Raw genomic sequence first — 14,448 nt, forward strand, 5'->3', positions numbered from 1 at the left:
AAACTATATTTCTGTGAATATTAATACCCTGTAACATTAAAATGATTTTTGTCTTATGGAATTAACGTTTTAATTAATTTTTAATATCTATTTGAAAAACTCGTACACTCTCTTCTCTTTAATTATTTTACCTATCATATTAAAGGCATATCCCCAATCAACCAATAACATACTTTTAATGCTACAAGTTTCAATATTGTGTCTATTACCTGTAACAAGATCAAATGAACGACGCAGCTGCACGGCTTAACAATTCCGTTCTGTGTGAAACTGGCATTTGTTAGCACGTGTTTCAAGGTACACTCGGTTCTTCCCCAGCTAGGCTTTTCCGTATATGTGCAGCACGGCACATCTACCACGGGTCTCCAGTTCTGCATTGGGAGGGGCAAAGACCCACGTTCTAAACCAGCTACATTCGGAGGCTTCAGGATGGAATTTTTAGTAATGAAAAAATCTATATTGATCACAGAATGATCACGAAAAAAGATAACCGCAGAAAAAGGAGTTTTGTGCTTATTTGCGACTTTCTCTCACTTGCGTGAGCAAAAAACGCTCTTGAGAAAAATAAAGAAATTACACTCAGATAAGTTGCATGTTGAATTTAAGATGACAACCCACCAAGTTATTGACTTGTTATTACATATATACAAAACGTGGATTAATTTGAACCATTTTTTCAACTACAGGCTTCACATCCTGTCCTTGTACTACTTTGTGATTAATTCTGCTTCTTGTAGTCCAGACTATTGTCCAACCTCATCTTCTCTTATGTGGTTCAGCTGTGACAAATACTCCATTCTGCTCAATAATCCGGAAAGTAACACTTATGATACTGGTGGGGGTGTCCGTTAATCAGCTTGGTTTCTAAATATAGCATGCAACGTGTCGTCATTGTAGGAAGCAGTCTAACGAAAAAAAAAGAAAAGAAAAAGAGAGGCCTATTATTGGCAATTTTCCAAATCTAGATGCTACTCAGCGATAAACTTTTCCACAGATTACTTTTAAACCAAATACTATAAAACTAACAATATTTACAAATCTCAACTAAAAACGAAAGTTAAAGAAATCAACAGCCTAATGACAGCGAGTTTGAACGGTGTTCAAAACTGTCAGTATAAACGGTGAGTTCATGTTACATTCAAAACTCATTAAGTTATCTATCAGATTAATCCAGCACATTATGGGTGAAACCGTTAGCATGTAGGGTGGCATATTTCGGGGTGGGGTGTGGATTCTAATAAATAACAAAAACATACGCCATATGTTTAAAAACTCAGAATTTTGTATTACAACACAGATAAAATGTGTAACTAGTGAAAATAATAGCGCCAACAAGCCGAAATAATTCGATATCTATTGCCTAAAAGGGAGGGAAAATGGTGCACCTGAAAATACTTAACATAAAGTTATGAGAGGATAGTATGAGGAATAGACATGGAAGTAGTAAAGAAATGTGAACAAGGGTGAGACACTGAAAACACACGCAGATGCAAGTGCTATACATGACAGTATAGTTAATTAGCACCTTATCACAGTAACATTGGTACAGCTGCTACACAAAGTTTAACAATGAAAACAGAAAGCTTTATGTCCTGCACGTGACAGCATATAGTTTAGAACTAATTCCAGTTACATGTCCACGAAATGATTGTAGTTGCTTTCTCGATGAGTTTTTAAACATTGGCGTCGAAATATGATTTTATTTAAGCAATGCAGAGAAAATGGCCATTAAATATTGGGACATTTCCTACAGTCATGTTGAGCTATAAGCAAGACCTACTTAAACAGTTCCTAGAAACATAGACCGTGTAACAAAAGGAAGTTTTCTAACCAGATTTTGAACACAGAAGTTCGATCTCAAAAATCGAACTTCATCGGCTGATTTTCCATGATAACACTATGTAACAAAACTTTTACTTTTTCTTGTTCCTGGGCAGAAAGTGTTATTTCCCAATTGCTTAGGCCTAAAGTAAATGGAAAAGACATATTTTTCTTTTCAAACTTTGCTTTTGTAACCTGAGCAATGAAATTTTCAAATTTACCCATTTTCCAGAACATTCCAGATAGATTCAGTGCTGAGTAGCTGATAGAGAATTTTCTCGAACTTACAGGAATTTTCAAGAACTTTCTAGAATGTTGTAGAGCTTACAAGAACTTAAGAATCTTTTTAGAATTTTCTAGAACTTTCTATAGTAATATATATACAGGGGCTCACTACTCACCACTTCAGTTTAGTTCTAGCTGCCTAAGTGAACACACAGACTTATCTGATTTTATCAGAGATGGCATCAAGAAGATGAAAGCATTTTCCAGACGCATTCTGCTATGTGTGTGGCCAATTTATCAAGACAAGAGCGAAAAAAGTACTCCGTAACAGCAACTGCTAAAATGTGTAAAGCCTACAAGGCATATTTCGGCATGTCTCTCAGGGATCAAGACAAACCCTGGGAACCTCATTTTACATACGAACACTGCAAAAAAAAAAAAAAAACTCTAGAAGGTAAGACGGACAAATTTTGCTTGCTTAAATAGTAAGATTTTATATTATACAAATTTTAGACCTTTTAAAATTTGAATATATATATTTTTTAATTTCCAACAGTATAGAAAAATATCACATATAAAATATTTTGCATGAACCTCTTACACATTAGTTGCGGTTGAAATAAATTTATTCTTCATAATAGCAATTTTATTTTGCTCTTTTGCAGGATGGTACAGAAGGGAAGAGAGAGCCATGAAGTTCGCTATTCCAAGAATTTGGCGTGAACACACCGACCACTCAAGCAATTGCTACTTCTGGATGATGGACCCTTCCAAACGTCGGGCTGGCAGGAATAAATCTGTATCTGGACCTTCCATCATCCATCGCTTCAGTTCCACATTGCCATGAGCTCCTTGTACCCACTCCGCCAGAGAGAAAGCAGCCATCTTCAGAAAAGAGCAGCAATTCAGAAGGAGAGGCAGACGTTGAAGATCTATATTACAATTTCAGAGGTGCAACTGGTGAGAGAAACCCATACTACCCCAACCAAAGAGACCTCAATGAGCTTTCGACATCTAGGCTCAAGGAGTGGGATTTGTTAGATGAAAATGTGCAAGTCGCAAGTCACTTCTAAACATTTTTGTTCATTTTTATATTACTTTGGTATAAATGCATGTAAATTTTGATTCATATGTTGTTTTATTCAAACTTTACGTAAATTAAAATGTGCAAATTTGCCCGTTTTTACATAGAGTATAGATTAATTTCTAAATTTCATTATCCAGATCACAAAAGCAAAGTTTGAAGGGAATAATGACCATTTTCTGTACTTTTACAACATAAGCAATTGAGAAATAACACATACTGTCCAGGAACAAAATCTGTGATACATAGTGTAATATACTAAAATAGGAGATAAAACAATTATTTCTTTAATCTGTTCTCATGTCAATACTATTAACCTAGATATCTAAGGCACGAGTAAAGTTTATCTAAATTTATGAGAGTAATAAACCTTTATGCTTATTTAAGGACTAATGTTTCAGAATTATTATAACATAAAAGCTCGAATAAACATAACAATATTATACGTAACCAACCCAGTTATTGTTTCTACGCTGTTATTCTCCTCTGGTCAAAAGCACCACCAGCTTAACTTAATAAAATAAGAGAAACAAAACAACAGAAATTTTAAGCACTGTTACATAGTAAGTGATTGGATTTGTTATGCTGAGAATTCACGGAGTTAGGATTCAACTCAAAATACAGCTCTCCAGTGGCACAGCAGCATGTCTGCGGACTCACACTGCTAACAACCGGGTTTCGATACCCGTGTTGGGCAGAGCACAGATAGCCCATTGTGTAGCTTTGTGCTTAATTGTAGAAAAACATACTAACTAAAAATACAAGCGCACGCTGTATTTTGTTTTTTTGAGGTTCAGTGATTTCGCTAAGAGTAATCGGGTAGAAGTCGCCAAACAATGGAAGTCTCACGAGAATATGCTTTGTGGAACGAAACTTTGAATTTTCCGACCTCTATTGTGTTTGATGAGACAGAGCGAAATATACAGTACAGTGAAACAAACAACAATGAATATTTTAAAAGGTGTATCTAATGGGCACCTTTAAAGGAGAGCTCAAATTTACCTGTAAATCTTTACCAAGTAAATCTCTACCTCTTTCTACAGACCGACAAAACATGTCATCATTCCCAAAAAAAAACAACCAAAAAACAATGCCAGTCTGGCTTGGTTTGAATCTTCTGCAAAGTAGCGCCCTAACTTCCTTAATTTAAATTTATAGACTATAGGAAAGTAAGCTAGTAAACAACACATTTCGCCAACTCTTAGGATACTCTTTACCAACGAACAGTGGGATTGACTGTTACATTATAATGTCTCTATGACTAAAAGGACGAACACGTTCCGTGATGAGGATTCGAACCCGCAACACGGAGGTTGCGAATCAAGCACCCTAACTACCTAACTATATCATTCTTCTTAGGATGTAAATACTATCCACACGAGTCCTGGTCACTCTCACTACAGAATATGGAATATTTTGTCCTTGTGTTATCACCTAAATTGCCAGTAGAACAGATCACTGTCCGTTTCTATAGAATAAACTACAGTTTACAGGAATATTTGAAATGAGAAAGTACATCTAACATACTTGTTGAATTATCAAATTCAGTGAGTAAGAGAAAAAACCTTTGACTGACATTCAATCTTGAGACTACATCTCAGTATGCAGTAAAATTTGAATTTCTTTTATTAAATAGGGGTTTTGAAATATGTTGTTTAATTGCATATTAAAAAGTTAAAGATTAGCAGTCAACAAGGATGTGATTCAACTAAAACAAAAACGAATTTTTATGCTAAACCTCGGAAGTGAAGATAATTATGCTAAATTCAAAATCACAGATGCTTATGTTACGATCAGAAGCGACAGTAGGATTTTAAGTTGAAATCTTCGCCATTTATCTAAGAACTCAGTAGATCAGGGTTGGAAGACAACAAATACTTGTGTTTTTCGCTGTGGTGGGAAGTTAACAGAATACGGATGTTGACCAAAATACATATGTTTGTGCTAGACCTCTAAAGTCAAAAGATGTGAAACACAAGTACACAAAATGGGACTGTTGATTAAGGGTGGCAAATTAAGAGGGTTATAAGTTAATTAAGACACTCTGGATGTTAACAAAGCTATTGGGTTCGAAAATCAATTAAAGACAAAAATATAAAACTGTATAACTTCAGCACTTTCAGAAGTTCCACACTCTAGTCTGGCGAAAAAAAAAGTTCACTTAATTCAGAATGAAAGAAATGGACCACAGTAATCTCTTGAACAAATTTTATTAATAACATGAACACAAAAAACATACTTGCCCTTGTTTAAATTCTCTTGCTCTGAAACCATGAACCTGTCCTTACTTTAAAATGCTCTTTTCTAAACTACGAACCGGTCCTTGCTTTAAATTGTCCTTTTCTAAATTACAAGCTTGTTCTTGCTTTAAATTGTCCTTTTCTAAATTACGAGCTTGTTCTTGCTTTATAATGCCATTCGTGATGACAAGAAACCAACTTGAAGTAAAAATGTATTCTCAAGACACCTGGTATGGGTATTAAAACTTTAATTAAAATAAAGTACAGAATAACGTTTCTACCTTCTAAGGTCATCTTTAGGTTAACAAAGAGAGAGTTTGCAACTGACTGTTTTCGGGCACACGTCTTAGGAACGAGAGTGTAAACGGGTACAGGATTGTAGGGGCGTTGCAGTGAAATGTTAGGTTATTAATTAGTATAGGTATAAAAGTGCTCCTTTATGTTGGTTTATGTCCGGCATGGCCAGGTGGTTAAGGTGCCCAACTCGTAATTTGAGGGTCGCGGGTTTGAATCCATATCGCACCAAACATACTCACCCTTTCAGCAGTGGGGGCATTAGAATGTGACGATAAATCCCACTATTCGTTGATAAAAGAGTAACCCAAAGGTTGGCGGTGGCTGGTGATAACTAACTACCTTCCCTCTAGTCTTACACCGCTTAACTAGAAACGACTAGCATAGATAGTTCTCGTGTAGCTTTGCGCGAAATTCAAAAACAATTATATTGGGTGGTTTTTGGTTTTAGTTGTTGTATAAGTAGGACTTCTTTGATTTTGTGTTTGTTTATATTTGTTTCCCTACTTAATATTTGGATGTTTTTTATGGTTATGTTGTGTTTATTTGATTTGCAGTGTCCAAAAACATGTGTGTGTTTTTTTTCTGTTCACAGGTGAACTTAATGTTGGGGTGTATGGAATTAACGTGGTTGAAAAACTAAGTGTGTGTTCTGTAGATGTGAATCCAGCAATTCTATCGTCAACATACCTGTACCAGTATAGTGGTGGGTGTAAGGCTGAATTGATCGTTTGAGATTCAGGCTGTGTCACTGGTGACACGGGATTTCCCATACTTAAACACAAAACCAAAGAAGCCCTACTTATACAACAACTAAAATCAAAATTCAACCAACATAAAGGAACATCTTTATACATATACTAATTAATAACCTCACATCTAACTGCAACGCTCCTTACAATCCCGTACCCGTTTACACTCTCGTCCCTAAGACATGTGCCCGGCAACAGTCAGTTGTAAACTCGCTCTTTGTTAACCTGAAGATGACTTAAGAAGGTCGAAACGTTGTTCTGCACTTTATTTTAATTAAAGTGCTAATGCCCATGCCAGCCGTCTCGAGAATACATTTTTAAAGTACCATCTTCTAAATCACGAACATGTCCTTGCTTTTTAAAAATGCACTTTTCTTAACTATGAACCTATCCTTAATTTAAAATACATATTTACGAATCTGTCTTTTCTATAAAATGCCTGTTTCTAAACAAAAGATTTAGCTATGCTTTATTATACCGTCTTTATACTATTTTGGGGTACATTGAAAATATATTATATTACCATATTTCTTACAGACATAAAAAAGGTACAATTAGAGAATGATTAGACAGCAGTAAAATACAGTTACAAGTTGATCAGTGAGTGGTAAACATCACAAGGGCCATGTTCTCCACAGATCCACACTAAATAACCTTCAGATCATTACAACTCGAGAACCATGTTTGCCACAGACGATAATCTCCTATTCATACTAAACTCATAATAAGTTTAAAACAAGTCATGCTTCATAAATAGTCACCCATGGTTGACCAATCTAATTAAAAATAAAGTACAAACGAAAAATCATTCGAAAATCTAAAATATTTCTATAACAGTTTGTTTGTTTGTTTTTTGGAATTTCGCACAAAGCTACTCCAGGGCTATCTGTGCTAGCCGTCCCTAATTTAGCAGTGTAAGACTAGAGGGAAGGCAGCTAGTCATCACCACCCACCGCCAACTCTTGGGCTTCCTTTTTTACCAACGAATAGTGGGATTGACCATCACATTATACGCTCCCACGGCTGGGAGGGCGAGCATGTTTAGCGCGACGCGGGCGCCAGCCCGCGGATTACGAGTCGCACGCCTTACGCGCTTGGCCATGCCAGGCCTTTCTATAACAGCAACAGCAATAGTTACAAGCATCATTGTAGATGAGATAAACATCCTAACAGTACTTCAAATAAACAGTAAATAACTGTGTTCATAGTGCTGTCAAAACACGACGAACTTTGTGTTTACTGTGAATATATCTCAAAAAATCAACATATTAATAAACCAAATAAACACAACCACGAAACTATGTTTACCCGAAATAAAGTAATGGTGTAATCAACAAAATAAAACAACACTTAATCAACATTAACAAATTTCCTCAAAAAACTGTGGAAAAAATGATACATACACACGTAGACCAACAACAAACAAACAACAATAAATCCCAAGATAAAACAAACTACAAAACCTTGTACTGTTGCATACCATATGTTCCCTACAGCAGCGAAGAAATAACCAACATTTGGAAAAAACTTAAAACAAAACACAACATTCCAGTACACACCAATTTTATTCAAAAACCAGGTACAAAACTAAAGTCCATACTATGTAAAAACTACACTGACAAACACAACATCAACATAATTTATAAAATACAATGCAACAACTACCACGACTTCTATATTAGATAAACAAGCAGAAAAATAGAAACTATAATCACATAACAAAAAAAAAACACCTTCATAAGTTTTTGAACACTGCAAATCAAATAAACACAACATAACCGTAGAAAATACACAGATACTAAGTAGGGAAACAAATATAAACAAACGCAAAATCAAACAAGCCCTACTTATACAACAACTAAAACCAAAATTGAACCAATATAAAGGAATACCTCTATACCTATACTAACATTCAACTGCAACGCCTCCTACAATCCCGTACCCGTTTATACTCTTGTCCCTAAGACGTTTCCGGCAACGGTCACTTGCAAACTCTCTTTCGTAACCTAAAGATGACCTAAGAAGATCGAAACGTTGTTTTCTCCTTATCAATAAAAGTGTTAATACCCATACCAACCATTCTGATATACATTTCTATTGGTACATGATTTAAGAGTAGCTGCAGCGTAATAAAGAACATGGTTATGGCTTTGGCAGGACTGATGACCATAGATGAGTCATTTTGCCAGTTCCTGAATCTACTGCTAGGGTGACCTGACAATTTTCATAGTCTTTCCATATATCAACAGTAAATTCAGAAGCACAAACCCAGTTTTGACATCTCACTACAATAACAACCTGATGACAAAGGTAAAAGTGGTTATATGTGATATACAAGTCTTCTAGACATTTTTCTGGAATTTGCCAATGATATTATGTAAAACAATACTTCAGTGGCCTAGAACACAAGAGTAATCTTTCGTAGATTTGGGTAAGGATTAAATCCACACTTCAGAAATGCTACCTTTCACTAGGTTCATGCCCTGACATTAACTTCAAGAGGTTGGCTTTTGTAAACCTCTTAAAATGTGAATATTCTTCTAGCATCTGGATTTAGAGCTCCATTTTTAGGTGTTACTAAAGGTCTGCGTATCTCGTCTAGTCTAAAGATGATTTCCATACTCACTTTCACTGAAAGTGAGTATGGAAATCATCTTCTGTAAGTCATTATGGTCACGTTGATTAATGTATCTGTACATAAGGGTCTTATTCTGACCTTCATCTGTACAATGTTGGAGCACCAACATCATTATGAATGACTAACATCGTCATGTTTTTTTTGTACCAGTCATAAACTTATAAAAGTGACATGATGAAGTCTTTGTGAAACAAGGCTTTCATTTTAATTTCACGTTCTTTAAAAACTAGTTCCTTCTCTGCAAGGGCTGGGTCATGTCTTTGCATAAAATCAGCTTGGGCTTAACTGCAGGTTTTTCATGTTTTTTTCAATATTACTGTTCAACTAGTATTAGGAGTTCCTTTTGCAGAAGTAGTTGACTTGGCTTTGCTCAATAGTAAAGAGATACTAGGGTTCCAGACTTACAAGAACCTTGACAACCTTGTATAATTTCTAGATTATTTTATACCATCATGTTTTCCAGAAACATGGCATTCTTGTATGGTTTCCAGAGTGTTTTATACCGTGTTTTCCAGAAACCTTGGCATCCTTGTATGGTTTCTATATTGTTTTATCCATATGTATTCCAGTCTTTACATGCACCCCAGACATAAAATGAACAGTAATTATAATATGTCCACATGCCAGATTAAGATTACATTCACGGTAACGTTAACAGAAGTAAAGTCTATACAGAAGTCTATGTCACTTTGGAGTTTAATCATTCTTGTTGATTCAACAAAGTTTAACAGTATAAGATTGATTACTATTTATTGGAAGGTAGAGTCCAAACTACCTATGTCAATAGTGTTTTCATCTACATCCCAGGTAGGACGTCTGGCACTGAAGCCTCCTACTTCTAGGTACATGGGGGTGTTGTTAGCCATAAACAGTTTGTCTTAAGTAATTTATGCTATGTTATCTTTCGTCTAAACATTGTTCTATACTTGTGGAAAGAAGTTAGAACAAAACGACTTGACCGGCTGGAATCAATTGATCTGTGAAATCGAATTTTAATAAAAATCACCAAAAAAAAATATTTATTGATATCCTACCACGTTTCTGTGGCCATAAACCTTCATCTTATATGTGTGTTTATAATCTGAGGTTTCTGCATTCCTTCAGCTTACTGTAGCAATATATCGCAAAATGGAAAATTGCTGAAAAAAGCAGATGTTTCTGAGAGAATTTATGTATTTCTGTTTTTATTTTATTTTGTAGTAATATATCGACAAAAATTTGTTTGTTTGTTTTGAAATTTCGCACAAAGCTACTCGAGGGCTATCTGTGCTAGCCGTCCCTACTTTAGCAGTGTAAGACTAGAGGGAAGGCAGCTAGTCATCACCACCCACCGCCAACTCTTGGGCTACTCTTTTACCAACGAAAAGTTGGATTGACTGTCACATTATACGCCCCCACGGCTGGGAGGGCGAGCATGTTTAGCGCGACGCGGGCACGAACCCGCGACCCTCGGATTACGAGTCGCAAGCCTGACGCGCTTGGCTAATGCCAGGCCCTATCGACAAAAAAACTGGTACTGTTAAATTTCATATTTCCTATACTACTTAGACAATGAAAGCATTGTGAAAAACGTTAACAATATACCGGGACTACAATTATATACAAAAGCAAGACTCCATTTTAAAAGAAACTCTAACTCATTGGATATTCAACGTCATAGTAGTAAATATTCACAAAAATAACAGATACACAGTATACAACGTATCCTAGTAACCAACCAGGTGTTGGCGCAAATAATGAGTTGTGATAAACAGTACAAAAGCAGGTGTTGGCACAAACAAAGAGTTGTGATAAGCAGTACAAAAGTAGGTACTGGCACAAACAAAGAATCATCATGAAGAATAGACAGTCGAAGAAGTACATTTCAAACGGGGCTATGGATGGTGTAATTAAAAATCCCAATAATGATTTATTTTAACGTATTGTTATTGTTTGTTTCAATCAGTCAAAACTTCGCTTAGAGCTGCACGAATGTTATGGGCACATAGCCCTCGCTAATTTTGAATTGATATAAGCAGAGTAAGGCAGTTACTAAATAGTACCAGTTGCCAACTCTTGAGCTACTCCAGTTGAATATTGAGATTAAAAAGTCATCCTCACAACGCATCCACAACTACAAAATGCAAAGCACGATCTTGCAGCAAAGAGAAGCGAAACACGAGCCTTCGGATTACATTTTAATATCTAAAAAGTATAATCAGTAAACTACTTTAACACTCCTACGAAAAGTGGGGCCTAATAGGCCCCAGAGCAACTTGAAAGGTTATTAATATTAGGCTAATAATTTTGTATTTAAATGAAATTGCCATTTAAATCCATTAATGAATGGATTAACGAGATTCCCACTGTCCCTACCTACTATCTAGCGAAACCACAGCCAGGGGAACGGGCTTGGAGAAATCAGGACTAGAAACGTCTTTTCGTAGGAGTGTTAAACATCTTTCACCCATACACCCCAGCTATATACTGGATGGTTCATGTATAATAAAGCCGGTGCGAATAGCGAAGTCATCAGTATGAAACAGCGAATTGTAAATGACGGTTCGTGTTGATCTTTCTTAGGTGTGTTCTAAAACTAATGCATTTATTAATAGCTGCATCGAAATTAACTCAAAGCAATCAAACACTTCCAAAATCCCAACGTGAAAGTAGAAAGTACATAAAACGTTAAGAAACACGCATAAAAAGGGTTAATGTGAGGGCAGTGTTAGAATAAAAAGCCCCAAAGGGAAGAAAAATAATTTTTCCGGATTCATTCTAAAGGATTGTTTTAGTGTTTAAGTGCAAAGAGGTACAGCAGATCATTTGTTCTATGCTCTCTGCACTGATCGAGTTCCGAGCTTCGGCATTAAACCACTGGGAGGAGGGGGAATGGACAGAATTGCAAGATATCGAGTTTCATAACGATATATTTAATACACATTTTATAATTATCAATAACAAATTACCACCTTCTAGGGCAAAGACACAAAAACAATGAAATCATGTGTGCAAACAATTCTGCGTTGTGTGTGTGAGGGGGAGGGGTTTCCACACATTGTATCTTTTATATTTCATCGAATACAAACTTATAACTATCAAAAATCTACAGTAGCACAGTAAACTGGAAAATCTACGGTAGTCAGAAAAATGGAAAATTACAACTAAAAAGATTTAGGAAGTTGATCGACAAAAATCTGTAACCACAACATTATCGGAACGGAAAGATGAAGAGAAATGTTTTGAAAGAAAACAAACACAATTTTGATTTGAAATAACCTTGTTAAGACATATAAAAAAGTATTAGCTTTCATTTCTTTATGCATAATTCCACTGATAGGAGAATCACCAGGAGCGTTAGGACGTTAGAGTTCTCATATCGTCGAGAAAAAATATGGTTAAATCTGCAACGTCTCTCAAGATATTTACTAAGTAGCGTTTAAGGTAATTAGACAAAATGTTTTATTTTATAATGAACAATGTAACTTGTGTTTACACACTACTGGAAACAACTACGGAAATGGCGAAGGAAAATTGTATAAAAGAACTTAACTATACTAGAGTACAGTCACGTGTTGAGAGACTGTCATTCAACCAATCAGAAGATGCCATATCGGTATAAAGTCTATAAACTTACAGGCAGACATGCCAGTCTAAGTAGTAGTAATGTGAGCCAAGTTATAGCACCCAGAAGTCACATACTTCATAAGATGTTGAAATCAGTTTTAATTGGTCAAGAATATTCGATGTGATAAATAGGGCTAGACAAGGTTACAGTTGTATCTTAGTTGATGATATTGGTGATATACATAAAATTGATGGTACTCTGACTGCTGACAAGTGCATGTATATTCTGATCCACAGGGACACTACTCACAAGGTGGAAATTTATTTTCCATCAACGCAATGATCCTAAACACACAGACAATCTGGTGAAACGATATATTGTTGGTAAAGTGGCTGCTAAAACAGCCACAACCATAACTCGGCCTTCACACAGTTTCGACAAAATCATTCTTAGGTTGTATGTAAAAACAGAGAAGGTCAAAAAGGAAAGTTTTAGGGAGTACTATATGACATTTGGAGCACTGTTCCACAATCATAAATTTATAAAATGTATGTCAGTACGAAAACATGTTGTTAAGTTCAACTTGAAGTAAGGTGATAACATTAACTGACTCTACTTTGTTACTATTGTACTTGCATCTCTCGTGTGTGTGGTTCCATTAATACCATTACTGTATATTTAAAAAAAAAATAGTTGATTGCTTTGTTTTATCAAGAAAAGCTATAAAGCTAAACATATTTATTAATATACCTAAAATACAGCGACCCTCTCTCTACTTGTGTCATACACATAAATTATGGCCTAGCGTGGCCAGGTGGTTAAGGCGTTCGGCTCGTAATCTGAGGGTTGCGGGTTCGAATCCCTGTCACACCCCATATCCTCGCCCTTTCAGCCGTGGGGGCGTTATAATGTGACGGCCAATCCCACTATTCGGTGATAAATGAGTAGCTCAAGAGTTGGCGGTGGGTGGTGATGACTAACTGCCTTCCCTTTACTCTTACTCTGCTAAATTAGGAACAGCTACCGCAGACAGCCCTCGTATAGCTTTGCACGAAATTAAGAAACAAACAAACCCACAAATTATGCACACAAGCAAAAATACAAATATTTCTTGTTTTTAAAATAAGTTTGTGGGTCCTCCCCAACATCCGAACAGTTTTTTTGTTTATCTGAAACAATATGTTTCATCATTTTTATTTTGTTTATATGCGTCTGTGTGCTTATTTTCTTTTATAATTCGATTACTCAAGTTTGTACAGCGACGGATCGATAGACTGACAGAAATTTTATATTAATGAATACAATAATTTTCACCAAATAACGCAGTAAAGTGGAAAGCTCTGTTTGTATATACACTGCTGGCCAAAATCTTAATGCCAATAAATATATAGAAAAAATATGCATTTTGCATTGTTCGACTGAACCACTTATTTGAATAGAGCTTCGAAAGATTAAAAGGAAAAAAAACATTTTAGCAATTAATAAGGAAAATGTGAACACTATCAAATTAGCCTAAATACCAGCTGTTCAAAAGTTGAAGACCACACTGAAACGAAGCGTTTATCGGTAAACATGTAACGAAATTAAGTCATTTGTGTTCAAGCATTTGCATTGTCAACATCTCTCACTGACATCTCCTGTGTTACATTGGGTAAAAACTTGGCAAAGGCTAAAAGATGACAGAGTTTGAATGTGGCAGAATTGTCGAGCTGCAAAAGCAAGGTCTCTCTTAACGTGCCATCGCTGATGAGATTGGGCGTAGTAAAACTGCTGTTGCAAATTTCTTAAAAGACCCTGAAGGATACGGAACGAGAACTTCAAGTGGTCGGCCCAAAAACCTTTCGCTG

The 14,448-nt window shown here is 35.9% G+C and overlaps 1 protein-coding gene across 9 annotated transcripts in view; it reads right to left on the reverse strand.

Moving 5' to 3' along the window:
- LOC143247097 (liprin-alpha-2-like) overlaps window positions 1–14,448 on the reverse strand; it is a 211,148-nt gene that overhangs the window by 102,422 nt on the left and 94,278 nt on the right. For 2 of the 9 annotated variants that reach the window (XM_076494561.1, XM_076494559.1), the window contains exon 2: window positions 210–905. The exons of 5 other annotated variants lie outside the window; for them this stretch is intronic. In XM_076494561.1, the coding sequence (XP_076350676.1) occupies window positions 210–377 (168 nt within the window). In that variant the 5' untranslated portion in view covers window positions 378–905. Of the gene's footprint in view, window positions 1–209; window positions 906–2,647; window positions 2,779–14,448 lie in introns of those variants that run through there. 2 more of the 9 variants (XM_076494560.1, XM_076494563.1) reach the window with 2 other exon arrangements.

The sequence above is a fragment of the Tachypleus tridentatus genome, chromosome 3 (assembly GCF_004210375.1).
Source record: "Tachypleus tridentatus isolate NWPU-2018 chromosome 3, ASM421037v1, whole genome shotgun sequence".
Lineage (NCBI taxonomy): Eukaryota > Metazoa > Arthropoda > Merostomata > Xiphosura > Limulidae > Tachypleus > Tachypleus tridentatus.